This window comes from Eubalaena glacialis, chromosome 18 (assembly GCF_028564815.1).
Source record: "Eubalaena glacialis isolate mEubGla1 chromosome 18, mEubGla1.1.hap2.+ XY, whole genome shotgun sequence".
NCBI lineage: Eukaryota > Metazoa > Chordata > Mammalia > Artiodactyla > Balaenidae > Eubalaena > Eubalaena glacialis.
This window is the reverse complement of record NC_083733.1, coordinates 59,861,851-59,888,000: the sequence shown is the minus strand read 5'-3', so window position 1 is coordinate 59,888,000 and position 26,150 is coordinate 59,861,851. Positions and strand designations below refer to the sequence as shown.

General features: G+C 61.5%; 3 protein-coding genes across 4 annotated transcripts; 2 read left to right on the top strand and 1 right to left on the bottom strand.

Annotated features, from left to right (window-relative positions):
* Positions 1-411: 411 nt before the first annotated feature.
* On the bottom strand, positions 412-3,193 carry BLOC1S3 (biogenesis of lysosomal organelles complex 1 subunit 3). 2 transcript variants are annotated; one of them, XM_061173056.1, is made up of 2 exons: positions 3,033-3,193; positions 412-2,555 (listed from the first exon to the last, which is right to left on the bottom strand). In XM_061173056.1, exon 2 carries the CDS (start codon positions 2,545-2,547, stop codon positions 1,945-1,947), a length of 603 nt encoding a protein of 200 aa, XP_061029039.1. In that variant the 5' UTR covers positions 2,548-2,555; positions 3,033-3,193; the 3' UTR covers positions 412-1,944. The 2 variants fall into 2 exon arrangements, with proteins under 2 accessions (XP_061029039.1, XP_061029040.1); XM_061173057.1 differs by having other exon boundaries at positions 3,094-3,193.
* Positions 3,194-3,587: 394 nt separating this feature from the next.
* Positions 3,588-13,639, top strand: TRAPPC6A (trafficking protein particle complex subunit 6A). Its single transcript, XM_061173603.1, has 6 exons — positions 3,588-3,721; positions 10,871-10,938; positions 11,120-11,237; positions 11,841-11,924; positions 12,075-12,168; positions 12,966-13,639. The coding sequence occupies exons 1-6, from the start codon at positions 3,590-3,592 to the stop codon at positions 12,995-12,997; spliced, it is 528 nt and encodes a 175-aa protein (XP_061029586.1). The 5' UTR covers positions 3,588-3,589; the 3' UTR covers positions 12,998-13,639.
* A 2,926-nt stretch (positions 13,640-16,565) lies between these two features.
* NKPD1 (NTPase KAP family P-loop domain containing 1) lies at positions 16,566-22,875 on the top strand. The gene is given in 5 exon segments (XM_061172391.1): positions 16,566-16,700; positions 19,361-19,492; positions 20,754-22,433; positions 22,436-22,530; positions 22,532-22,875. Coding segments are annotated over 5 exon segments (2,043 nt in total). The 5' UTR covers positions 16,566-16,600; the 3' UTR covers positions 22,568-22,875.
* Positions 22,876-26,150: the final 3,275 nt, after the last annotated feature.

Sequence of the window (26,150 nt, the reverse complement as noted above, 5' to 3'; positions counted from 1 at the left end):
CTTTACCTAGTTTAAAAGCTCAGCTTCGTCTGGCCCCTGCTAGCACAGCACTCACCACCCTCACCACCCCCATCTCCCCTGCTCTCTCTACTCTAGGTGGAGAATAGAAGAGATCACCCTCTTCTGTTATTAAATAGGCCCTGCCCCCTTCTGACTCAGGGCCTTTGCATATGCTATTCTTGCTGATTGCAACTCTTTTCTACCCGACCTGTTTCACCTTTTTTACACCTTCAGGGCTTGGCTCAAACTCACTCATCACTTCCTCAGGGAAGCCATCTGACCTCCCCCCAAACAAGGTCAGACAGACCTCAGTTACACCCTCACAAAGCTCCTATATTTCTTTACGGCACTAATCACAATGCCAGAAAAATTATAGTTGAAGTATAAATTACAATTATTAAAACTATGCACTTATTTGTGAGAATATTTTAATGGCTGTCTCCCCCATTGGACTGTGAGCTCTGCAAGGGCCCAGCCTGTGGGGCACCCCCAGTGCCCAGCTCAGGACAGGCAAAGAACAGGAGCTCAATAAACGTGTGGTGAATTAACAAAATACAAATAAGTGCAGAACCAGGGCAAAAAACTAGGAGCCCTGATTGCCCGGCCACAGGCTCACCTTCAATAGGCCAGGCGTGAAGGATCCCTTTCTTGGGACCCACATTCTCAGCAAAATCACCAACCTACCCGCCCCCAGCTTAGATGGGGAGATAAAAGGAACTGACCATATCAATAAATGTCTTGAGTTTTAGTGAGTCTGCCATAGAGCGTTCTTCCCCACTTCTCCATCCTGGGGGCCCAGATCTCAGCTCAGGTTGGGGTAAGAGCGGGGGAGGGGAATAAATGTGAATGGGACTGAGGGACTGGGGCTGGGAGAAGAGGGACCAGGTGAGGCGCAGAAAGAAGGAGCTAAGCCCAGGCCCTGAGACAAGCCAGACAGCCAAGCCCTTTTAGCATCCAGGGAACAACATGGTAACCAAACAAAATACATGTGGTCCTTATCGGCAAAGTGGTGTCATATTGTGCCCAAAGTTCCAGGGCAAGTCTGTATTGGGCCCTAAGTGCCTGCTGGGGGCACTCTCAGCCTGGAGAGTCAGGAGGAGGCCCATCCTGTACCTGGAACTTGGGCAGAAGGCGTGATCTTGGCCTGGAAGGTGGGAAGGACACACCAACTTGGGCCTGGAGGAGATGCCACCTCAGGCCTGGGGAGCTGGGAGGGGGACCTCCTCGGGTCAGGAGGGGGTCTCATCTTGGGCCTGATGAAGAAAACCATAGGGGGGCCCTGGAGCCCATAATTAAGTAGGTAGTTTAAACAGGATGGGAGAAGCAAAAAGAAGCAGAACCAAACCTAAGGGTACAGCTGGACCCAGGAAACAAGATCAGGCCAAGGGGGTGGAGCTAAGCCCAAGGAGAAGGAGGCAGGAGGTGGAAGAGCAAGGCCTAGAAGGAGGAGATGGAATCAGAGCCAAGCCTGGGGAGCAGAAAAAGGGTCCAGATTAGAGGGCAAAATTCCAGAAGTGGGACTAGGACCAGAGACATCAGGGAATCTGCGCCAGAAGCAGGACCAGCCCCTGTGAACAGAAAACAAACTGAGGAAGGCAGGCAGACAGGAAAGGTGAGGCTCTGTGAACCGCTAAGATGGAGACAGGTTAAGGAGTAGCTAGTTACCCAGGAGTTTGAGCCAAGCTTCAGACACACACAAGCTCTGAACCAGGAAGCAAGGGCCAGGACCAGGGGGAGGAACCAGATGCTAGGGCCTGGCAGGGCTGCACAGCATTAACCCCCCATCCTCCCCCCCAACACACACACAGAGCATTATCCAGGGGGCGGGGTTATCCCTGAGGGTGACAGCAAGATGGGTGGGTGGCTAAACAGGGCACAGAGCCAGGTCCCAGAGGCCGCAAGGCCTACCCCCAGGGCTCAGTCAGGCGGGAGAGTGGGTCACGGCTAGGCTCGCGGTCCCGGGTCTTGTTCGGGCTCGGTGCCTGGCACGCCACGGATGTCGGGCAGCAGGCGGCAGCCGGCCACGATGTCCAGGCGCTCGGCCAGCGCGCAGAGGTCCCCCCGCGCCAGGCGCACGCTGTGGGCCGCTGCCAATCCCGCCGCCTGGGCAGCCGCCAGCCTACCGGCCAGGGCGGCCACATCACGGCCCGCGCGGCGGTACACGCCGCTCACCGCGGCCGCTACGTCGTGGTCCAGCCGCGCCTGGCTCTCAGCCAGCCGGAGCTGCAGCAGCGAACGCGCGGGGGCGGGCGCCGGGGCCTCCTCCTCTCCCCAGGCTTCCCCGGCAGTCTCCCGCTGCACCACGAGCGGAGGCAGATCCCTCGGCGCGGCCTTCGGCTCCGGCTCCGAGTCCGAGTCGGTCTCCGCGGCCTCCCCAGCCACCCGCAGTCCCGTGGGGCGGCCGCGCGTCGGGCCCGACGGGCCCAGGTACAGCTCCTCCTCCTCCGACGAGGACGCAGAGAGCTCCGAGTCCGTCTCAGCCGCCTCCCCCGGCACCACCGTCTCAGGCCTCCGCAGCGGCCTCCGCCGACGACTCTGGGACGCCATGGCGCGAGCTAGGGAGAAGACGCGCGAAGGGATGCTATGAGAGGCGGGCGCCCTGCCGTGGTTAAAAGGCGCAAGTTCTGGATTCTCAGCCCCTCCACTGACTACCTTAGCAATTTGGGGCCATCTGCTTCCCCTGCCTGGGCCTCAGTTTCCTTTTCTGCATCATCATCCCTGATGATGATGATGATGGGGGCTACTGGACCCCAGCCTCCTCAGTGTACTGATGGGAAAACTGAGGACCACCAGCTCGATCAAGGCTGAGGCACGAGTACCCGGAGTCCCAAACTAAGCTCTTTCCGATTTTGCTTCCTAGCAGAGGCCACACCCCACACCGTCCTCCAAGCCTGTGTCAGATTCGGAAGCACACGGGCTCCTGAGCCGTTCAGGTACCAGTGCCTGGGTCACAGAAAGGGTAACAGCTCAACTGGACTCTGGGAAGGGTGCACTAAGGGCGGGGTAGGGAGCGCTATCACCGCAGACCGTACCGAGTCACCGGAGCGCCCAGCCGACGGGATCCGCTACCTAGCCGAAATGCGGAATCTTTACCGAGAGAGGAGAAGGCGGCAGCCCCAACCAACAGGGGAGCAGGTTGGGCGGGTGTTGGCGGCCAATCACCTGGGCCGCTCGCCTACCAACCAGGAAGCAAGCCCTCAGGACCAGCTTTGAGGGGGTGTGTGTGAAGAGCCACGAGAATATGAGCACGGCCAATAGGAAAGCTGTTGGGCTGGCGCTTCCGGGTTGAGCTGCGAGGCGTGCAGACAAACGGGGACTCTAAAGGACGAGAAGTCACGTGTAACAAGCGACTCGGCCAATGGAAATGCTCGAGGACCCGGAAACGGGGAAGAAGCAGAGGGAAGGGCGGAGATGCTTGTCACGTGCTACCGATATAGACCAAGCAGGCCCTCCCCCTAGTCTCCCAGGTTCAGGCGCGCACCACGAGCGCCCAGAAAAGGAAGGCGGGGCTAGCCCGAAACACCAATGGAAGCGAGAGTGGGCGGGCTCGCGCTCAGGTGCAGGAGGCGGGGCTTGCCCAGCCGGACCAATGAGAACACGAGGCGCTGGACGGTTGTTAGGCACGGGAGGTCGGCGCATGGCTGACGCGGTACTGTTCGAGTTTCTGCACACGGAAATGGTAGCGGAGCTGTGGGCTCAAGATCCGGACCCCGGTCCCGGGGTGAGCGCCGGGCCCCGGGGGGAAGGAGGCACGGGCCGCGGTGGGAAGGCCGGGTCGAGGCCCCGGGAGGAGCAGAGGGCGCGGCAGCGGCCCGGGTCGAACCCCCGCCCCTGCCTCGCTGGGCGACCTCAGGCGCCAGCTTCCGCCTCTGCAAAGCGGGGTCGCAGCAGGGCCGGCCTCGAGGGTCGCAGCTAGAACTGAGCGAGACAGTTCGGGGTCAGGCTCTTAGCTCAAAGCCTGGCACAGAGTAAGCGGGTAGCAATTACAGTAATTACGATTACTGGGTATATATTGAGAAGTTATATATTGAGCCTGGGTTGAATCCCGCCTGCACCACTCATACAGGGTGTGAGAGCCAGTGATCCGATCTCTGTGTGCCTCAGTTTCCTCCCTTGTAAAATGAGATCATAACAGCACCTAAGACTCCGAGCGAGACATTGATTCATTCAACAAACTTACTGAGCGCCTACTGTATTCAGGGCACTGTTTCCCTGTCCTCGTGAAGCTTACGTTTTAGTAGGGGAGTCAAAACAAACAATAAATAAAAATAGAATGTGCCACCAGCTAGTGAGAAGTTTTATAAAGACAACTTCAGGAGGGTCGGGGAAAGAAGAGAGGTAGAGTGGTGGATGGTGGGGGAAAGCCTTTCTGAGGAAGAGAAGGGAGGAAGCAAGCCCCGGGGATAAGTGGGGGGAAGAGCATTCCAGGGAGGGGGAAGCCTTCTGTGAAGCCCTGCGGAAGGAGCGTGCTTGGCATCTTGGAAGTTGGCCCTTATGAAAAATAAATGCTCAGACTTTAAAGCACTTAGTACGATGTCTAGCACCTAATCAGCCCTCAAAACACGGAGCTCTTGTTTTAAAGTCTGTTACCAAGAAGAAAGGGTGACGGAGAGAGTAGGTGCTTAATAAGTGGGGCTGTGCTCTTTTTTTTTTTTTTGTCACTTTTTTCATTATTATTCTTTCTATGATCATCATCATCAATATGCAAGACATTTTTATTGGTCTGTGTTTTCTTCCCAATTCAGGAGGACAAGGGTGTTGCTTGTTATCATCTCAACATACTTTTTTCAAGTTCATTCATTCAACAGACTGTCACTAAAACCTGCAAGGTGCCAAGCCCTGCTGTAGGCTCTGGGGATTATTCAGCGAACCATGCCAAAACCCTTGCCCTCCTGGAGCTTACGTCATAGTGGGGTAGACGGACAAATCAGATAAATGAGTATATATTGTACTCTGGGAAAATGCTATGAGAACGTTAGCGCATTGGAGAGGGAGTGTGCATTGGCCTGTGTTTTGGGGAGGGGGCTGCAGTGTCTCAGCACCCCATCCATCCTGGCTTTCAAACCAGAAACCCGGGAGTCCCTGACATCTGCCTTTACTCCCTCACCTCCAGCCATCAGCCAGGCCCCTCCTGTTGTGCTGTCTAAATATGGTTCCCATCTGGCCCCTCCCTGCTTTAGTCTGGCTTCCCTCCTCTCTGCCCTGTACCAGCCTCCTCCCTCATCTTCCAGCTCATTTCACCTGTCACATCGTCACTGCCTTGACACCTATTAATCCTTCAGATCTTGGCTCAAATGTCCCTTCCTCGGGGAAGACCTCCCTGAGGCCCCAGTGGAAGTGGGGTATCCTTGTATCACGATAAGTATGTATCTGAATTATGTATCCATATGATCCTTTGATTCACAGCCTCTCCTTTGCCAGGCTGCCTGCTGTGTGGTGTGGGTGGGGACCGGGTCTGTGTTGATCACCCCATAGTAGGTCCTCAGCATGGATTTGTTGAAGTGAGTGCAGCCCCTGTGCCATGGAGGGTGTGGGCGGGGACTGGCATTCACTTAGTATCGTGGCCAATAATAGCACCCATCATGTGCCCTGGTGGGCTTCACATTCCTGATTTCCTTTGATCCACCTAACAACCCACAAAGGTCAGCATGATCCTCCCCACTTTGTAGATGAGGAAACAGAGGCTTTTATAGATGGAGTCTTCACTGTCAAGTGGCAGAGTCAGGAATGTAACTAGGCCTCCCATTTCCAAAGCCTGTGCTATAAACTCTCGGCTGTCTTTCTCAGTGTCTTCTCTGACACTCTGGGAGGATTTTAATGGGTTCCTGTGGCCAAGCAAGTGGGGGGGACACGCGGTTACTCAGCTTTGCTCAGCACAGGGCTTTTACAGCATGAACGCGCCTGTGACCCTTGGGCCTGGCTCTCTGCCCAGCTGCCTCTGCAGTTCTGATGCTGGGGTCCCACACCAGAGATTCCGGTGGAGCTGGGCCAGGAAGTGGCCTGGGCGTCAGGCCTCAGAGCTTCTGGGTGGTTCCGGTGTGCAGCCAGGGGAAGGACTGCCGTCTCCCCACATTCTTTCAAGCTGGGGAGCCCCGTTTCTTAGCACATCGTGGGCAGCTGCCCTGTTTCGCGCAGTCTTTTCTCTTTCGCTCCCGGCCCCTCCCCTCTCTGCTCCTCTTTGGTCCAGCAAGTGTCCTGTCTGAACGACACGCAGGCCTTCTGTTTCTTGGGTACTTATCGTGTCTCCAGCACAGGATTTTATCTGATTTAGTCCTCAGAACAGCACTCTGAGGTTGACGGCATCATCCCATTTTACAGGGGAGGGACTGAGTCACCAGAGAGGGAGGGCTTCCCTGACGCTGCAGAGCCAGGATCAAAGGCAAAATCAGGACTCGGGCATCCGTGCCAGAGCTTGTCTGTGGCATTAGGCCTGCCCCGCCCACCTGCCCCAGAGCCCCTTGAGGAAAGCGATGGTGGCTGGTTCATCTCTGTCCCCACAGCACAGGCGCCCAGGAGCCACAGTCATTGTTTAGGGCTTTTTGATCTCCACGTCCTGCCTGGTTATTTGTGGCTGTTGAATGGATTCTCCTGGACGGTTACGGGTTGAATGGAAGACTGGCCAGAGGAACTGGGAGGTCGAAAGGCCTTTGTTATCAAAGCAGGAAAAGTTCCAGGAGTCGGAGGAAGAGGCTGTGGTTTGTCCACCTCAGGAGCTTTGAAGATAAGGGGAGCCTGTGGGCAAAGGAGTGAACCCCTCTGTGTGTGTAATGAGCTGTCATCCACTGGCCTCTGGCCTGGGAACGGCCCTGCTGGGCAGGCCCTGGTCCACCGAGGCCCAGTGAGTGCCCAGGCCAGCCCCTTCTCTCAGGAGGGCCTGTGGTAGGCGTAGCAGCCATCAGATACAGTCCTCGTCCTCAGGCAAGAGTCTGGAAAACCAGCCAATTCCTGGAACAGTGATAGCAGGGGGCAGAGCCCTGGAGGGGGCACAGTGCATCCGAGGCCACAGAGCCAGCAGTGGGGTCTCCATGCGGGAACTGGGGCTCTGTCCTGAGGGCGGTGGGGGCCATAGAAGGTTTAAACTGAGGTGTGCCAGGCTCAGATTTACTTTTCCGGAAGTCCTCCCTGGCCACGTGGATGAGACTGGATGGAGACTGGGTGGGGAAGGGCGCTGCTGCAGGAGCCCGAGCAGAGGTGAGGGGTAGACGGAGGGCAGGTGGAGGGGGGCTGGGTGAGCTCGGAGAGTGTCAGGGGAGAAGGTGGAATTCGGGGTTGTCTGGGCACCACCTGGGTGCATGAGGACAGGGCAACAGGGTGGGAGGTGTGCTCTCACCCTGTCACTCACCTGGTCACTCAGCATAGTTCTTTTGGGTCTTCTGGGGCCATTCACCTTGGGGAAGCAGGAAGTCATCCCTTCTCCCTGTGCTTTTAATATATACAAATTTATTTATTTTTGGCTGCAATGGGTCTTCGTTGCTGCACACGGGCTTTCTCTAGTTGCGGCGAGCGGGGGCTACTCTTTGTTACGGTGCGCGGGTTTCTCATTGCGGTGGCTTGTTGCGGAGCACGGGCTCTAGGCGCGCGGTCTTCAGTAGTTGTGGCACGTGGGCTCAGCAGTTGTGGCTCGCGGGCTCCAGAGCGCAAGCTCAGTAGTTGTGGCTCACGGGCTTAGCTGCTCCGCGGCATGTGGGATCTTCCCGGACCAGGGTTCAAACCCGTGTCCCCTGTATTGGCAGGCGGATTCTTAACCACTGTGCCACCAGGGAAGTCCTCCCTGTGCTTTTCTTAAGGCAGGAACCAGCGCCGCTCCTTCCTGGGATGCCCTGCCCTGGGCCAGCACAGAGTGGCTCCGCGGGTGGGGCTTGAACCTCACAAATAACTAATAACTAAGGGGCAAGGCAGGCCAGGCACGCAGCCCCCCACCCAGCTCCATCGAGTTTCAGTCCAGGACAGGACCGGGGGGAGGCAGTTTGGTTTACTTGTTTTCCATTCATCCTACTCGGAGCTCTGTGGCCCATTTCGGTCTGGACGCTTGAATCTGCCTTTAGCAGAGCACATGTTCCTCTTACGCTCCTTTCATTATTTCTTCTCCCACATTGTTCCATCTCTCGCAGTCAGAGGAATCCTAGACTTGCCAGATCTCTTTCCGCATGTCAACTTTTCTCTCATTTTTTTTCCTACCTCGTGGTTTCCTTTTTTCTTAACAATCTGTGAGGTTTTACCTTCCTTCCAGATTTGTCTCTTTTTCAGCTCCCTTGTGAACAAACGTTTCTTTGGGCTACCATTTCATTTCTAAGAACGTTCCCTTGTCCGATTGTCCCTTCCTCCAAGTGCCCGTGCTGCTTTATGGATGCCCCTCGTGCCCACACCGATAAGCCTCCTCCGAGGGGTCCCCCCTGTTTCTCCCATTATCTTGGTTCCTCTCCGTGGGCTGTTGTGTCAACCCGGCTGAGGCAGGCGTGGGGAGCCCAGAAATGCACTGGCTCTGGGCTGGGCTCCAGAAGCTTCCAATGGGATGGGAGTGTCCCGCCTTGCCCTCCCTCCTCAGGAATGATGAACCCCTAGTGCCTGGAGAGCTTTTGTAGGGATTGGGGCTTGAACACCCGCTGAGTCCTGGGAGGCGGCTGCCAGAGAGCAGGTGGGGTTCTGCCGCCCTCCTCCACCCTCTCTCCCGAGTCACCCGCTCATCCTCCGCCCTTCCCTCCCCCCTGCCTCTCCTCCTCCCTGCTCGCATTATTCCCCCCTCCCCACCACCCCCAGTCTCTGCAGTGCAGCAGATATTTAACTGGCCCCTTTCAAGGGCTGGGGACCATGGAGCCAATAGCAACAGCTGCTGTAGAGCGAGCTGCGGGTCACACCACCCCTGTGAGGTCGGGCCCCCCTCCGCCCTCTCACCAGCTTGTCATCCCCTGGGTGCCCGTCATCCCCACTAGGCTTGCCAGGCGAGCTCCTGGAGGCCAGTCAGGAAATGTCTGTGGGATGAACAAGGGAGTCCTGGGGTCTTCCCTGTCCCTCGGGGAGTCCTCGGGACACAGATGCACTTAGAGCGGAGCCCAGCCAGGCCCCCTCGGGGAGCTCACCTCTAGGAGGGAGGTGACGCAGGCGTGGCAGAGAAGGCTTATCGAGGGCGGGGCAGTGATCCAGGTGCTGAGATCCGTCAGCCCACAGAACAGAGACCCTCCTTCGTGGGGCTTTCCTTCCCTTTCCCCATCAGCTCGTCGTCATGCAGGCTGACAGATGCAGAGGCCGCAAATGACAATGATAGTAACGCTTCCTGAGCCTGACTCAGAGCACTTGGCTTGCACTTACCCACTCCCTTAATCCTCATGAGGACCTTGGGAAGGTCCTCATTTTACACGTGAGGAAACTGAGGCACGGGGCAGCTGGTAAGGGTCACGGGCTGATCTGGCCCCGGACCCCGGAACCAGCCACCAGGCACACGTCCCCCTCTCTGCCTCTCATGCCCCAAGCTCAGATCCTGCACATCATGAGTCTTCAAGCCCTCCCCGCAAGGCTGGCCCTGCTGTGCTGGAAGAAACCAGAGAGCACGTGCCAGTGCCACCAGCAGGAAGCTGTGTCCTTCCCCCGGCCCGGTTCCCGCAGGAAGAGCACAGAATGGCAGGACGGGGCCTGCCTATCATGTAGCCCAGCAGAGCAGAGGGCCAGCACACAGGCCACCTCTGCTCTGACCTCCCTACGCCTGGCGCATCCCCCCAGCGGGCCTCAGCCCTTGCCACTTCCCTGGGGCAGGGACAGCTGGGGGTGTTGCCCTGGCCGCCCACCCATCTGCCACCTACCTGCAGGAGTCAGACCTGCTCAGGTCCGAAGGACAGCCCCGTGGCTAAGGGTGCCTCTGGGAGGTGTGACCTAACCCCTCTGTGCCTGGTCTCCAGGTATGAAATACAACCTACCTTATGGGGTTGTTAAAACTAAACAAGGGGTTCTATACAGGGCGCCCGGCACAGTGTGTGCTCGAGTCCCAGTTCCTCACTTTGTTCATTCAGCATCTGTTTCTAACGCACCTCCTCCGGTGTGCCCGGCCCCGTGTTGGTCACCACAGGCCGTTCTGGTATTTCTGACGCCCCCAGTCTGGGCCAGCCTCCCTCACGTGCTCAGCTCTCTCCAGGTCACACAGATCAAACGCACACACAGGTCAGCTCTCCTCCAGCCACGCCGTCCGCACTCCTGGGCACGTGGACAGACACGAGGTGCAGCCCTCCTGCCACCCCCGTCCCCGTGCCTCAGCCCCTCCACCACGGGACCCTGGCCTGCCCTCCAGAAGGCCGCGTTGCCACCACTGCCTTCACTGGGCACCCGAGGGAACATTTCCCTCCCCTGTGCCCCTGTGCGTCCCTCCCAGGATTCTCGGCTAATACGTTAAGGCCAAATGATCACAGTTGACTTTTCAGCCCCCCTGCTGGCCAGGGGCCAGGGCCCATGCCTTGTGGCCCCCTTACTCGCCACATGAGCCCCAGGGCAGGTCACCTTGAGTTTCGGGGGTAACGGGAGTGCTACTCCACAGGGTGTTGTAAGGACAGACACTGAAAGCGCATATAGGAAGTGATGGGTGTTATCAGGAAAGACTTGACCAGCAGAGTGAAGCTGAGCCTGGGAAAAACCTGTTTTTCCTGGAATGAAGGGGAGCAGGTCCTGAGGGCTGATGGGGCTTCTGGAGGCGCGTGAGGGGGTGGAAGGACAAAGCCGGCCTGGCCTGCCAGCCTGTGTAGCAAGGCCCTCCCCTCTGGGCCTCCTCGCCCTGCACGGGCAGGGACGGACAGGGACGGGCAAGTCCCCTCGCAGCGGCCACACCCAGCGGCTCCCGGCTCCCTCAGGTGACCCAGGGCCCCTGCGCCTCTCTTCCCTGGCCTTCTAGGGACAGAAAGTGAGCCTGTCGGTCCTGGAGGGCATGGGCTTCCGCGTGGGCCAGGCCCTGGGCGAGAGGTGAGAGGTGGGCAAGAGCTGAGGTGGGGTCCCTTCCTGGGCACAGCCGGGCGCGGAGGGTACCTTGCTCCACACAGGAACCCAGCCTGGTCTCCTCCCTCTTCCTCATCCCGGGGCTGCCCCACCCCCGCCCCCGGCCCGGCCTGGCTCCACAGTGTCTGCCGCTGGCCCCCCACCCCAGGCTGCCCCGGGAGACGCTAGCCTTCAGGGAGGAGCTGGACGTCCTCAAGTTCCTATGCAAAGATGTGTGGGCGGCCGTGTTCCAGAAGCAGATGGACAGCCTGCGCACCAATCACCAGGTGCGCGCCCACGCCCGGCGCCCGAAAGAGCCGCGGAAGGCAATCCCCGCGCAGGGCGGCTGCGGCACGCCCAGCCCGGCTGTGGGGACCTGCCCAAGCTGGGAGGCAGGCACGGGCCCCCTCGGGGCCTCTGTGCCATCCTCCAGGGGAAGCCAGGAGGCTGCCGTGGGGCGTGGCAGCTGCTTCCAGCCTCCCCGCAGGCCTCGCCGGCTGGGCCCCGGAGCCGGCAGAAGGTCCCTCGCGGCGGGCGGCACCTCGCCTCGGCCTGATGCTGCTTGTCCGGACCCGGTCCTAGTTCCCATTAGGAGCCTGTGCTGTGCTGGGGCCGCGCGGGCCGCTCCACGGGCCTGGGCTGCAGCTTCTCACCACCACCCTGGAAGGTCACGCACCCAGCGGGGCAGGACACCAGGCCCGGGGCGGAAGGCCCGTGGGTCCTCGTGCAGCTCTGAAGGACGGGCCCGTGACCGGCCACCGCGGTTTTGAGGGAAGGGTCCTTCCAGACCTCAGCCCAGTGGGGCTGGGCCCTGGGTCCTTGCTTCCCCTCCCCCTCAACAAAGGTACAGGCGCCACCCCAGCCCCCGTGGGCCCCTCCTCTGTCCGCAGGGAACCTACGTCCTGCAGGACAACAGCTTTCCCCTTCTCATCCGGATGGCCTCGGGCCTGCAGTACCTGGAGGAAGCGCCCAAGGTATGGGGGGTGGTGCTGGGACTCCAGCCCCAGGCAGGCCTCTCCCCGAGCCCAGGACCCCGGGAGAGGGAGGGTCCCAGCGTGGCCCCCCTGGTCCTGGGTGTTGGCCTCCCCCCTCTGCCCACAGTGACCTGTGTCCCCCGCCCCCAGTTCCTGGCCTTCACCTGCGGCCTCCTACGTGGCACCCTCAGCACCCTGGGCATCAAGAGCCTGGTCACCGCCTCCGTGGCAGCCCTGCCCGCCTGTGAGTTGGGGTGGGGGGCTCCCGTCCCCCAAGTGAGGCAGGGGTCCCCCTGCTCCCAGGGGGCCGAGGAGGTGGGGCCGGGCCACCCCAGCCCCATTTCACAGATGGGGAGTCTTGGGCCCAGAGTGTTTAAGTCACAGGCCCAGGCCACACAGCTGGGGCAGCGCATCCATGCCCCTGCCCCTGGATGTCCCCCGCAGCCTGCTTCCCCTGGGGCATGCCAGCCTGGAGGAGACAACCCTTGACGACGACCTGGTCTAGTGGTTTCGAACACTCTTCCCGGCGCGGGAACCCAGGTGGACATAATGGAGGCCACCCGGGTTGGTGCTGTGCTGAGGGGCTCCACAGGCAGCCAGGCCCTGTGGGAGGCACCCACAGTGCCCTCCATCAGACAGGCCGAGGCCCCACCCTTACCTGGGGGCAGCCTGCAGCCAACACTCTAGTCCCCTTCCCTCCAGGTGTCTTCCCCTCTGCCAGTGCCCAGGCCCACTCATCACCAGGGACCTGGGACCCGAGTAGGCAGAATCTGAGCAATACATGCCCCAGAAGCCCGTGCCAGCCCCCTCCCCAGCAACTGACATGCTTGGCCTTCATGCCCCCAGTCACCCACACAGCCCTGGGATGCAGGCCAGGTGGGCAGGAAGCATCACCACCCTAGACCGGTGAGGAAACTTGAGGCCCAGCTGAGGCCACCCAGGCTGTTGGCGCAGGGCAGGGATGAACATCTCTGAGCTACTGGGGTGCTGCCTCTCCTCTCCGGTCCCAGCCTCAGGCTAAAGCCAGCCCTTCTCTTCCAGGTAAGTTCCAGGTGGTGATCCAGAGATCCTGAGGGAGCCCCAGGCCCCACCCCCAGCCGAGCCTCACGCCACCCCATCCCGAGGACCCAGCTGCTGCCCGTGCTGGTGGCTGGTGCTGGGGAGACGGGGTCCCACCGCTTCAGGGCCTCACAAGCGCTCAACAAATGGGTGTCATAGGGAGGTGGGGGTGTCCCAGGGGCAAGGTGGGCCCCGCCCCAGTCGGGGCTGGTGTGGAGGGAGCCCGCATCGGACACGTCCCTCCGCACGGCAGGTGCTCAATAAAGGTTCTGTACGTGGGACCAGATTCCAAGTGGAAGGTGGGGGTCACGCAGAGTGCTGGGGGCAGGGTCATCTGCAAAGGGACTGTTTGTGTCACAGGTCCTGCGGGGGAAGCAGGCTACCCTGTGTGGCTCCCCATCCCGCATTTCCTCCTCTCCTGGGCCCCCTCCTCCCCAGCCTCAGCCCTGGAGCGTGCCGCCTCCTGCCCTGCACACCTGGCAGGGGAGGGTGGCCCCTGGCGCTGGCACCCTTGCCAGCATCAAGTCTGGGGCTGCTGTCTTCCCAGCCGGGCCCACAGAATGGACCTCTCCCTAGGAGCAGGGCCAAGGGCCCCCAGGGTACTGGCAGGGGTGGGTTGGGCTGGGGCTGCCAGGGCCAAGGATGGATTCAGGTGAGGTGGGCCAGACACCCTCGGCTCCCCCAAAACACACACACACACAGAGGAATACACAGTTCATGTGCCTGGAGGATGCGAGTCATACCAAGAAAAGAACAATGGCCCGGCTGACCAGTCCCTGGGCAGCTCGGCCTCCATGCCTGCACCCCACCCCCTGCCGCCACCTCCAATGTTTACATTCATAGCATCCGGGGGCATCACCCATCTGGACTCTGCCAGGCTCTGCCACTTGCTGCCTGATGTGGGTAAGTACCTCCACCTCAGAGCTGTACACCGAGGCTGCGACAGACCCAAATGGGAGGAGGAAGGGTCTCCTCTCAGTGGGTGGGGCTCCTCTGCAGACACCCCATCCAGCCCCTCCCCAGCACACACAGCTGAGCACCACGGTCCCTGGCCTGCCTCCGTGCCTTTGCACATGCCATTCCCTGCCTGGCCCACTCCCCAAACTCCTGCTCCCTCTCCGCTGTCCAGCAGCCGCCAGCCGCGGCTGCCCACCACATCCCTCGGAGCAGTTGCTCACTCGCCCGACGCCTGCAGCCCTGGGGGGGCTCCTAGACAGCCTTGTCCTGCCCTGCCGCTGCGTTTACTTGTTTATGTCCCACCGCGCTTCCCCTTGGGTCCCTCTGGGTCCCTCAGCTGGGTGCTGGCACCGTCCAGCACAGAGCCTGCAGATGTTCCGCAAATGAATCGCCGTCATTCAGCTAAACTGTGTGCGCGCGGACAGGCGGGGGGAGCGGGGGATCGGCCCAGCCCTGCGCTCAAGAAGCTCAGGGCTGTCCTGGAGGTTCCCCCCTAGACTCACCACGCCCCCACTCAGACACACCAGCCTGGCCTCCCTGATGGGGCAGGGGTGCTGGGAGGGGGACAGAGTCCTAAATTGGCAGAGGACAGGGAGGAGGAAGTTGCTTGAAAGCCTGGTGAGGGGAGAGAAGTAGCCCAGGGGAGGGAAGGGGCATAGCTGGGCTACAGGGGGCAGTGTCTGGTCACTGGGCACTGCTCTGTGGTTGCCTCCCCCATCTCCCGGGGGAACCTCTGTTCGACCCATCACGCCAGCAGCAGGCACAGGGAGACAGGACCCTGGAGAGCAGAGGGGCCCCCCACACACGCTGTGCCTAAGGCACCTCCTGCCCAGCCATCCCCACCCCCAACCCCGCTCTCACCTCTCGAAGAACGTCTGCAAGGCGCCTCCACCTACCCAGCACAAACCACTGCCTGCAAAGCCTGGCTCTGCCTCCAAGACCCGGGGCAAGGGACTCCATCAGTCCGGGCCTCTGTTTCCTCATCTGTAAAGGGGGCATCACCCCCACCCCACTGGAGCGTGGCAAGGAGGAAAGAGGTTACTGTAGATAAAAAAGCATGTTGGGACTTCCCTGGCAGCCCAGTGGTTAGGACTCTGCCCGTTCGCTGCCGGGGCTGGGTTTAATCCCTGGTTGGGGAACTAAGATCCCGCAATCCGCGTGTTGGAGCCAAAAAAAGAAAAGCATGTACGCTGAGCGCGGCTCCTGGTGAGCCTGGAACACGCGTGTCGTCGTCATTTTATGTGAAGCATCTGGAGCAGCTGGCAAATGGGCCAGGTGGCGCCATTGTTGCTGAGCCCCAGGCTCCGGGCTCAGGGGACTCCTCCTGACAACTGCGAGAGGCAGGCACGGACGCCGGCCCGCTCAGCAATGAGGAAGCCGAGGCTCAGAGAGGTGAAGTCACCTGCCCAAGCTCACACAGCTGGGCCCTGGAGGAGCTGGCACCTGAACCTGGGACTGCATCTTCTCTGGGCCTGGACTCCCAATCCGTGTCCCAGCTTCCTTCCCTCCCACAGCATAAGTGCCCAGACCAGCAGACCCTCTGGCGGGTCCCGCCCCGGGCAGCAGCGTGGCCTGCCATCTCCATCCCTTACTGGGGTACCGCGGGGCGGGGGGGCGGGGAGGGGGCGCGGCGGCAGCCCCCAGTCCTTGAGAGCTGAGCGCACCAGACAGGGACTGGGTAGGCTTGCTGGGAAGGGGCGGGGACAAGGTGGGCAAACCGGTCGCGCCACTGGGCTCCTGGCTCCCAGCTCCCGGGCCTCTCACCAGTCGGGCCTGCGCTGACGCTGCCAGACAGTGGGGCTGGCACAGCAGCTCGGCTGGCGGCGGCGGTGGAGCAGGGAGCTGGGGCTGCGAGGCTGCCATCAGGTACGGGGGACCCCAGGCCGGGGGGATGAGGTGGGCAGGGGCCACGCGCCGGGCCCCCAACCCTCACCAACTCCAGCTCTCACCCCCGTTGCCTCTGCCCCTCGGGTTCTCCCGTGCCTGCCTCTAAACAGCCTCCTTCCCTCGTTTCCGCTTTGGGCCCCCCACCTCATCCCCAGTTTGCTCAGCCTCTCCCCAGACTGGACCACGCCGACTTCATCTGCTCCCCTAGAGTCTCCCTCCCTCAACCCCTCATCAGGTCCCAAATGTCCCAGCCCTGACATTTCAGCCGCTCGCGGGCTCGGTGGCTCACTGCTCCCCGCCTCTCACCGCACTGGTTTCAAGTCCCTTCAAAGGGTGCCAGCCTCCACCGCCCACAGCACACCCCCCAGTACCTAGCTCCCCCCTAATCTTACTCAGCCATCCCCTGGCTCCCAGCCCACGTCGGCTCAGCACCCGCACTCTCCCAGCCTCTTGGAGACTCCCAGCAGCTCCCGAACACCCAGGCCTTGGAAATCTCACCCACCCCAAATTACCCCCCAACACCCCCCAAGCGTTCTCATCCTCCCGCGCGTGGCTGTCCCGTCCCCCCATCCTGACCTCTCCCTGTTACTCTGAAGAGCACCCCCATGCCACCTGGGTAGCCCAGGACCCCAACATCAGGGATGAGGTCTCATCTATCGCAGGTCTCGGGGCCGTCCCGCGGGTGGGTACTTGCTGCTGGCGCCCGAGGGGGCTGGGTACTGAGCCCGGCCTCTCCTCCTCCCCCCCCACCCCCAGCAGGCACCCCGGCCGCCATGAACGAGCAGTACACCATCCACTTCGCCAAGGGTGCCCTGCCCCCCCGGAACCCCGCCAAGCACTACTTCTTGGACAGGGAATTGGGGCACCAAAAAGGTAGGGGTTAAGTCTGGGCGGTCCTGGTCACAAGAGAGACCTGTGAGTGGGGGGCTGCTGAGCGGATGGCCAAGCAGAAGAACCTCAGGCCCCCGGAGGGAAGAGCCACCGGCACTCACCATGGAGGCATCTGCACAGGGGGCCGTGGGGACCGTAGGCCCTGGGAGGCCGGAGGTGGGAGCCTGGGCTGGGGATGCCAGCAGGGGGGGCCCACCTGGCCTGCCCCTCCCCCCAGCGTGGACAGAATTCCCTCCCCAAATCGCCAGGCCTGTGGGGACTGCCCCACAACCTGGGGGGAGCAGTGCGGTGGGCGGGAGGGGTCGGAGGGCAAGCCCCCAGCCCCCACTGAGTGCGTATGAACGAGGCGGGGGTCCAGCCGCCCGCAGTGACCGCAGGTGCAGCTGCTCAGGGCGAGGAGGGGGCGGTTACTCCCATCAGGGCTGATTCAGCCTCCCTGGGGCCTCCCAGGGCAGCCCCCTTCCCACCGGCCTGGTCTGAGCCCAGCTGTGAGGCCCACCCCCCTTCCCAGTCCCCACCCTGTTCCCCCTCCACAGTCACCTCTCATCACTCTGGCCTCCTGTGGACCAGCCGGGCCAGCTCCCAGTGGAGTCCTCTCTGCCCCCCCACTGGGGGACACCCCAGGGACCGAGGAACTTGGGGTAGCAGAAACTCTGGGGCATCATCCCCCCTCTAGCCCCTCACCTGGCTAAAGCCCAGGCCCCTGCACCTCTTCCCACCCCCCACCCCCCCGCCCCAGCCGTGGGAGAGCGCAGAGCACGGCCCCTCCTCGGCCCACAGCTCCTCCTCGTCTTCTCTCTGACTTCTCCTGGGCCTCAGCTGAGTGACGAGCCCCAGCCTCCGCCTGAAGACCTGACCTGGTTCCTGCCAGTGCCCCTCAGGGGTCAGGGACCCAGGCCCAGTCACCCCCCACTTCCTCCCTTCCGGGATGCTGTCACCAGTGGTACCATGACCCAGCGGCACCTCAAGCCTACAGGCCCTGTCGGCCACCCCCCAGGCATGCCAGGCCACCATGGGGTGGCGATGGCTGTCGCCGGGGCCTCCAGCCCCCCGTTCTGCAGCGGTGGTCCCAGCCCGCACTTCCCAGCCCCCCGTGGCAGCGGCTCTGCCCCGCTCACGGCACCCAGAAGGGGCCGCCTGCAACCACTACCGCCCCCATGCAACTGGCCAGCAACCCCCAGCCGGCCCCCGCACGCACCCCCTCACCCGCCGCGGCACGCACCACAGCCAGCAGCGGCCCAGCCCTGCCCTCTGCAGCCAGCACCCTCCTGGAGCCCAGGAGGCCCACGGACACCTGGCCCCTGCCTGCCCCCGTAACCCGTAGCTCCTTCACCTCCTACAGGTCCGGAGCTCACCCAGCCTTCCCTTCCCGGGGCTCTGTCCCTGCCACTTCGCCTCCCACCTAGGCCTGGGGCCTGCCCTCCTCAACCCTCACTCTGGTTCCTGTCTGGGAGGGCGCTCGTCCCTGACACTGGGCCTCCGGGCAGCCGCTGCTCCTTCACCTGTTGGGATCCAAGGCTTCCAGGCCAGGCCTGTCCATGGTGCCTCCATCCCGGGCTGGCCAGGGGCCTGGGCCCCAGCTTTTGACACCCTTGCTCTGCTTCCTCTCTTCCCAGCCCTCCTGACTTGGGGCAGCGGGGGATGAGCACCAGGTTGCTCTGGTGTTGGGGAGTGCAGCTGCAGCAAGAGGTAGGGGGTGGCCTGAGGGATGGAGAGAGCAACGCAGCCATGGGAGGGATCCACCCACCCACCCACTCATTCATTCATTCGTTCATTCACTCTGTGACCAGGTACTGGTCGCCTACAGGGGGTGCCAGGCTCTGTTCTGGGGGTGTCACAGGAAGCAGGGCAGACAGAGATCTCTGCCCTCATGGAGCTCACGTTCCATAGGCGGTGGGGGGAGGCGGGTACAGGAAACAAGATAAATAGGAAAGTTCAAAAGTGTGTCACCGGGTGATAACCATGTTGGGGGAAGAATAAAGCAGGGAGAGGAAATGGGGTTTGCAAATTAAACAAGGTCATCAGGCGAGGCCCCATCAAGTCTGCATTTAAGCAAAGATGGGGCAGTTCTCTCGAGTAAATAGCAGCAGCAGCAGCAAATGCAGACTCTGAGGTGGCCTGTTCAAGGGACAACAAGGAGGTACATGTGGCTAGATCAGGGGAGGTGAGGAGGAGGGTCAGACGGGGTCCGAGAGGGTGGAAGGTGGCCTCGTGGACGCGGTGAGGGCTCAGCCTTCTCCCCCTGGGGAGGTGGGAGCCACGAGGGCCCAGAGCTGACTCGGGATGTGACCTGAGATTTGACTGTAGGAGGTAGGGTGGGAAGCAGGAGTCCAGGCGAGAGGTGCCGGCAACCTGACCAGGGAGGTGGCAGTTTCCAGGTCTGGTCTGAAAGTAGAGCACAGCTGAGCGGGGACCCAGAAGGGCACATCTGGTCCTGAAGGAGGGGGCTGCCTGCGGCCACAGAAACCCTCTGTCGGAGGGTTTGACCTGAGTCATGGCTGGGAGTCAGGGAGCGGGGTGCCGGTGCCGGGAGGGGCTGAGGGCGAGCACTACGGAGGGTAGACGGGGAGCAGGGTGGTGCCTGGCCAGCGTCATTGACTCAGTTTCCCCACCTCTACCCCCTCCCCACCCCCGGGCCCCAGATATCCTGACAGAGGATGACGTCTACTGCAGCTGCCTGGCCAAGACTCTCTGCCACGTGCCTGTCCCTGTGACCGTGGGTTTCTATGCCCCCTTTGGCTGCCGCTTGCACATGATGCTGGACAAGATCATGGGTGAGGATCTGCGTGTGCTGGGGAAGGAGGGATTAAGGGAAACGGAACCTTTGGTCCCTGCCCAGCCCCAGGCTTCCCTAAGACCTGCTCACCCCTGAGGCCAGTCTGCCAGATGCCCAGAAATCAGCATTAACCAGGTCCCTCCCTATGCCTTTGCCCCCCTCCCCCGCCAAATCCACTGCAAGAAGTCTTTCTAAAATACACATCTAGCCCTGTCCTTCCCCTGCTCAAAAGCCTTCCATGGCTCCCCAGCACCCTAGGGAGAAAGCCCAGGTTCCTCGCTTGGCTCCTGCCAAGTCCCTCCAGGCCTCTGTGCTCCTCGGACCTATCTCTTCTCCTCAGCCCTGGCCGAGGGCCTGGCGCCCACAAGACCCCTGACAGATAATGTTAATTGAAAACATGAGCTGAAACTTAGCCTGGTTCAAACGCTGCTGGAGCTCAGACCCCAGCCCCAATCATGGCCAGAGAAGCCGGAGGTGACTCACCTCCGTGTGCCCAGCCCTGGTGAGCACCTATCAAACAAGCCCACGTCCTGCTCCTGTGTTGTCACAGAGCAACAAACAGGGTCCTGGAAGGAGAAAAGATTCGGCTCTAAGGTAAAAGGAAACAGAGCTTCTATTCTGTGCTGAGAGACTCCGACTCATTCCCACTGGCTCACTCACTACCCTCACAGCAGGCAGATCGTGCCCCCAATCTCTCATGATCCATCCTCCAGACATTCCCCTCAGCACTTCCTCAGCACCCAAGGGACACAGGGTGGCCAAAACCACCAGGGCCCTGCGCGCGAGACAGACCTGTCCCCAGACAGGGATGACCCAGAGTGGGCAGGACTGCAGCAGGGGAGCCCAGGGTCACCTGACCCAGCTTGGGGATCAGGGAAGGCTTCCTGGAAGAAGTGATAGCTGAGCTGAGAGCTGGAGGAGAGGCAGTAAGCCAGGAAAACTGGACCAAGGGTGTACACTTGCTGCCCAGCATTTCTCTTCCTCAGCACCTGGCATGCATTCTTTCATTTCTTAGAGCCCTCCCTGCCCCCACCGGTCCTCTCTCCTCTAGGGGCTCTACTTCTGCCCTCCCCTGACCCCCCAATTCCCCCTCAGACCCTTTCCTGTTCAAGCCTGGCTCCAGGCCTCTCCTTCCGCACTTCTGCACCTGCCCAGCACTTGGGGACGGGCCCTGGCTCCCCGTCTAACATCCAGGCCCTATCCTAGCCTGAGCCGGGTCTAGACGCTCACACCTTCCCCTGCGCCCTCGGTCCCGGCAGTGCTGATGCAGCAGGAGGCGACCCAGTGCGAGGCCAAGGAGCTGCAGCACGTGCAGTGGCAGCCGCGGCCCGTGCAGGGCTGGGGCTTCTCGAAGCTGCTGTGGTACCTGGTGTTCCTGCAGCCCATCATCACCGAGGTGCATCTGCGGCGCAAGAACGTCAAGTTCCTCTTCATCCGCTTCAGCGCCTGGCAGTACGCGGGCACTGACAAGCTGTGGGCCGGCCTGGTGACCACGCTGTGCGAGGGCATCCGCCAACAATACGGCGCACTGCCCTTCAGCTTGTACTCGGTGCTGGGCAAGAAGGCGGCCACGAGGCCGGGCTGCCGCCAGCGCGAGTGGCACTGCCGGCGCCAACTGTGCCTGACACTGCTGGCGCTGCTGGCGGCGCTCAGCCTGGGCATGAGCCTGCTCTACGTGTCGATGGGCTCCCACGCGCTGAGCCACAGCAACCTGTTCCGGGCATTCGGCGGCGTGGCCACCACGCTTTCGAGCTCCGGGCTGCTCATGGGCATGTACTCGGTGGGCAAGCACCTGTTCGTGAGCCAGCGCAAGAGAATTGAGCGGCTGGTGTTGCGCGAGAAGTTCGGCAGCCATCTGGGCTTCATGTGCGAGGTGAAGAAGGAGGTGGAGCTGCTCACCGACTTCCTGTGCTTCCTGGAGATCTACCAGCGGCGCCGGCTGCGCGTCGTGCTCGAGATCACAGGGCTGGACACGTGCTACCCGGAGCGCGTGGTGGGCGTGCTAAACGCCATCAACACGCTGCTGTCCGACAGCCACGCGCCCTTCATCTTCATCCTGGTGGTGGACCCCAGCATCCTGGCCTCGTGCCTCGAGAGCGCCTGCTCCATGAAGGGCACGGCCGACAACGGTTACCTCTTCCTCAACCGCACCGTCACGCTACCCTTCTCCGTGCCCATCATGGGCCGCCGCAGCAAGCTGCAGTTCCTGCACGATGCGGTGCGAAGCCGCGACGACCTGCTCTATCGCGAGATGACGCGCAGCGTGAGGTCGCGGGACGGGGGCGGGGCGGGGGCGGGGGCGGTGGGCGGGAGCGCGGCGGGGGAGGGGGGCGGGGACGTCGAGCCGCTCCTGGAGATGGAGGAGCAGGCCCGGGCCGAGAGCGCGCAAAGCCTCCTGGAAGTCCAGGCGGCGCGCAGCATCCAGGAGGCGCTCTTCTGCCTGCACGACGAGGGCGACTGCCTCTTCGAGTACGTGCCCGACAACGTGGTGTCCATGCGGCGCATCGTCAACACCGTGCCCATCACCGTGCGCCTGCTGCAACAGCAGCAGGGGGGCTTCGGGGGCCTCTCGCCGCGCCAGGCCGTGGCTTGGGTCGTGCTCGCCAACCAGTGGCCGTGCCGTCTCAGCTGGGTCCTGCAGTGCCTAGAGGACCGGCAGCAGGCCGGGGGCGCGCCCGAAACCTGCGCGCGCCTCTGGGACGCGTTCTGCGACCACAGCCTCGAGCTGCACACCATGACCGAGACGCTGCAGAAGGTGCTCGACCTGGACGGCGACCCCGAGCTTTTCCAGCGCTTCCTGGACGCTGACTTCGCCTTCACCGTGGCCGAGGCGCAGAGCCTCCTGCGCTGCACCGTCAACCTGGACCACTCCATCCGCCACCGCATGGGCCTCATCCGGGCCGTCAGCACGCTCAAGCCGCCCCGCCCGCCCAAGTCCCCTGCCGCAAAGCCCCGCACACCGCCAGCGGAGCCAACCACGCCCCCGGGGCGGCCTGGGCAGGCCAAGCTCCTGCGCATGCCTGCGAAGCCCACCAACCCCCCGGACGGGGGCGAGTCCAGACCCATGGCCTGAGTGCCCTTCACTTGGGGTCGGTCTAGCCCAGGTGGGCCTTGAATGGAAGACCTTGGGCGCAGCAGAGGGCAACACTTCCTTCTGCCCAGATGAGAGCATAGCGGGCCTAACTGGGGCCAAGGCCCAGGGTCCAGTGTCCGGAATGAGGCCTGTGGTGGCCACATTCCCCAGGTGAATCTGTGAGCCAGAGAGAGCTGTTGGCAGTAGCTACCAGGAGTGGGGCAGTGTATCAGTGACAGCATCTGAGAGCCCAGGCAGAAGGACCCATGAGAAACTCGGGGTTCAAGTGCAATAAATGAAGATGTGAAAACCCCAGATTGGTCTTCGTGCCCCAGTCTCCCCAGCTCAGCGAGGACTGGCCACCAGGCCTGCCCTGTTCTGCCAAGTCCACTTCATCCCCAGGGAGTCGGGCAGCCTCAGCTGGCAGCCTGCTCCCTGGCATCCCAGAGGCAGGAGCGGCTGCGGGGGCAGTGGGCGAGGCTGCGGAGGCAGGGGAGATGAAGGACAGAGGGATGCGCCCAGCTGACTCAGTGGAGCGCACCCAGGCCTCAGGGGATCCAGGTCCTTGTCCCCACACCCGAGCTTGCCCCTCTGTGGGCGGGGCAGGAGCTGGCATTTCCGAGGGTGGTGTCCCCAGTGACCTCAGCAGGCTGCTCCACTCTTGGGGTGGCTCCTTCCCTGGCATAATGGGTTAATTAGGCCTCGACAGCACCCCGGTCAGCTGGGGCCGGCAGCGCCGCCTCCACCAGACGAGTAATTGTCCAGGGGGTACCTGCCTTACGGGTCACTCCAGGGCCACCCAAGGAGCCCCTCGATGAGGACAGGGAAGTTGAGGAGCACAGATGGGGCACACGTAGGCCGGGGTGGACTAGGGCGGACCCCACCACCACCGTGGCTCACCGCCTTCCTTTCCACTGGGCGGACAGAGACCTAGGACGGGGGCGCCACTCCTCAGGGCAGCTTCTCAGTCCTCGCTAGTCAGACAGCCACACACTCAGGCCTGTGGTGTGCCTGGCCCAGCCCAGTGGGGGAGGGGGTGTGACTTCTGAGCCAGGGCCCTGAGAGCCAAGGGGACAGTCAGTCCCAAGAGCTCTGCAAAGACGCCCAACCTCAGGCCCTGCAGCCTAGTGGGGTACTGACCTCACACGCCTTAGCTCCAAGGCTGGCCACAGCACTCCAACATCCCTGGCCAATTACCGCTTCAAAGTGGACATGGGGCAGAGTACCAGCCTGTGACTTACAGGAGCTTCCAGGCCTGAAGCACTGGCCGTCCTGGCATGGCTGAGCTAGTGGCACCACCCTGGACGTGCTGAGAGATGTTTTCCAACAGCAGAGGGAGGGCCTGCCCAAGAATGAAGCCACCACAGAGAGAGATGCACGGGTCCTCATGACGCTGTTAGACAGACGTCTCTGTAGACGTGCTACTGGAGACAACGTACATCCCTTCCCGCAGCTCCCTCAGCCAACTTGACTTGGGCTTCTGTTTCTTACCACCCAGAGTCCAGGCTGGAAGCAAACTGGCCCCAGCAGTGTGGGCTGCTGGGGAGGCAGGACTAACCCTTAGATTTGGCTGGAGGTCAGGAGCAGGACTGAGGACACCCCCGGGCCCCAGGAGGAAGCTGCTCCCCGTTACATGATGCCGAGCAGTGGTCAAACTGGTGCCCAATTTATCTTAGATTCTGACCGTGTGCCTGCCAAAACTAGAGCTTTGGGAGACAAAGAAACAAAAAAACAAAACCAAAACAGTATGTCAGAGGGGCTGGGTGTGGCCAAGATGGCTCCCTGTTCCCCGGCATTCATGGGCCTCTACAGTGTGGGGCTTTTGCTGGGGACTTGGACCTAGAAGGGAGTGCAAGTGACGTGTGTCCCTTTCCCATCGCAGCAACGAGTTAAGAGGCAGGTTTGCCTTCTCCACTCTCCTCCCCCACCTGCCTGCTGGATGCAGGGTCTCCTGAGGCCCTAAGGGATGGCAGAGCCACCAGAGGGCGTGGGGGCCTGGCTTCAGGAGTCACTTCGTGGAGAGAAACTGCCTGTCACCCCGAACACCCACATGCAGGAAAACACACATCTCCCATGTTAGGGCATCGAGATCTAAGATGTGGTACAGAGTCTAGCTTGGGCGATACTTGGATGGCTGAAGGCAAAGGAAAGAAAATACTCGGCCAAAGGGATCTAACTCCATGATCCAAGACCCCTAAAAAGTCAGAAAATCTGAGCATTGCAGAATTGCTCTATTAGTCTCCTGGGGCTGCTGTAACAAAGTTCCACAAACTGGGTAGCTTGGAACAACAGAAATTTATTTTCTCACAGGTCTGGAAGTCAGAAGTCCAAAATCAAGGAGTTGTCAGGGCCACACGCCCGCGGAAACCTATAAGGGAACCCTTTCTTGCCTCTTCCAGCTGCTGGTGCTTTGCTGGCGTCTTTGGCGTCCTTGGCTTGGGGTTGCATCATAAGCCCGCCATCCTCACAAGGTCTTCTGTGTCCTCACATCTTTCCTTTGAGCATGTCTGTTCTGTCACTGTCTCCAAATTTCCCCTTTTCATATTGGATTGGGGCCCACTCTACAACCTCATTTTTAACTGGATTACCTCGATAAAGACACTATTTCCAAAGAGAGTCCCATTCTGCGGTACTGGGGATTAGGACTTCACATATCTTTGGGGGGTGGGGGGGAGGTGGGCACAATTCAACCCTGAAGGAACAGTTGAAAAGGCCCAATTCCTCACCACAAGCTAAACTGAAGGGCGGGGACAAGGCTGGGAACAGGACCCCAGCCCCTCCCAGGCACCACAGGATGGGGAGGCACCCTCCCCGCCCCCCCCCTTCAGCCATCTGTTGATCACCTGGCCTGCAGGTGGAGGCAGAGAGCAAAGGGGATGGGCGAGCACCCAACACCGCTGTAAGGGCCAAAAGCCCCCACCGGGGTCGATTCCTGAGCAATGGCTAAATGCGACCAAAGGCCTACTGAGATTTGTAGGGGACTGTAGTGACAGACCCCAACCTGGCAAAGGACTGCGGTTTCTCAGCATCTTGAAGCAAACCTCGCACTCCCCAGTCTCCCCAAGGAGACTTGGGCAGGAGGCAGGGCACCCCGGAGGGGCTCATTCCACACCCACCTCACACCCGGGCACAGCTGCGCCAGCCAGAGGATGACACTACGCGGGTGTCTCCCGGGCTGCCAGCGGGGCGGGTGCCACTGGCTGACGTGCATGGCTCCCCCAAGCCCCTAGCCCAGATGAGAGGGAGCCCCAAATGTGGCTGCCTTAAGGAGCGCTCAGGACACCGGAGCTGTCGGTGACTGAAGGGCAAACAGACAGTGGCCTAAACAGGAAAGGCGTTCATCCCAGACACCCAGGCAGCTGCGGCAGAAGACTCCCGGGTGTGTGCTGGAACCAAGCGGGCTCCCAATCAGCAGCGCTGGGACTCTCATAACCTTTCCACCGCGCCTCTACCCACCCCGGGCCGGCCGCCCATGCAGGAGAGGAGTGGGCACAAAGGCCTTCCCCGTAAGTGGTTCTCGCCTCTTCTGAAGGGTGAAACTCAGATTTCCCAGAAATGCCCAAGAGCCCTCTGGCCGCACCTC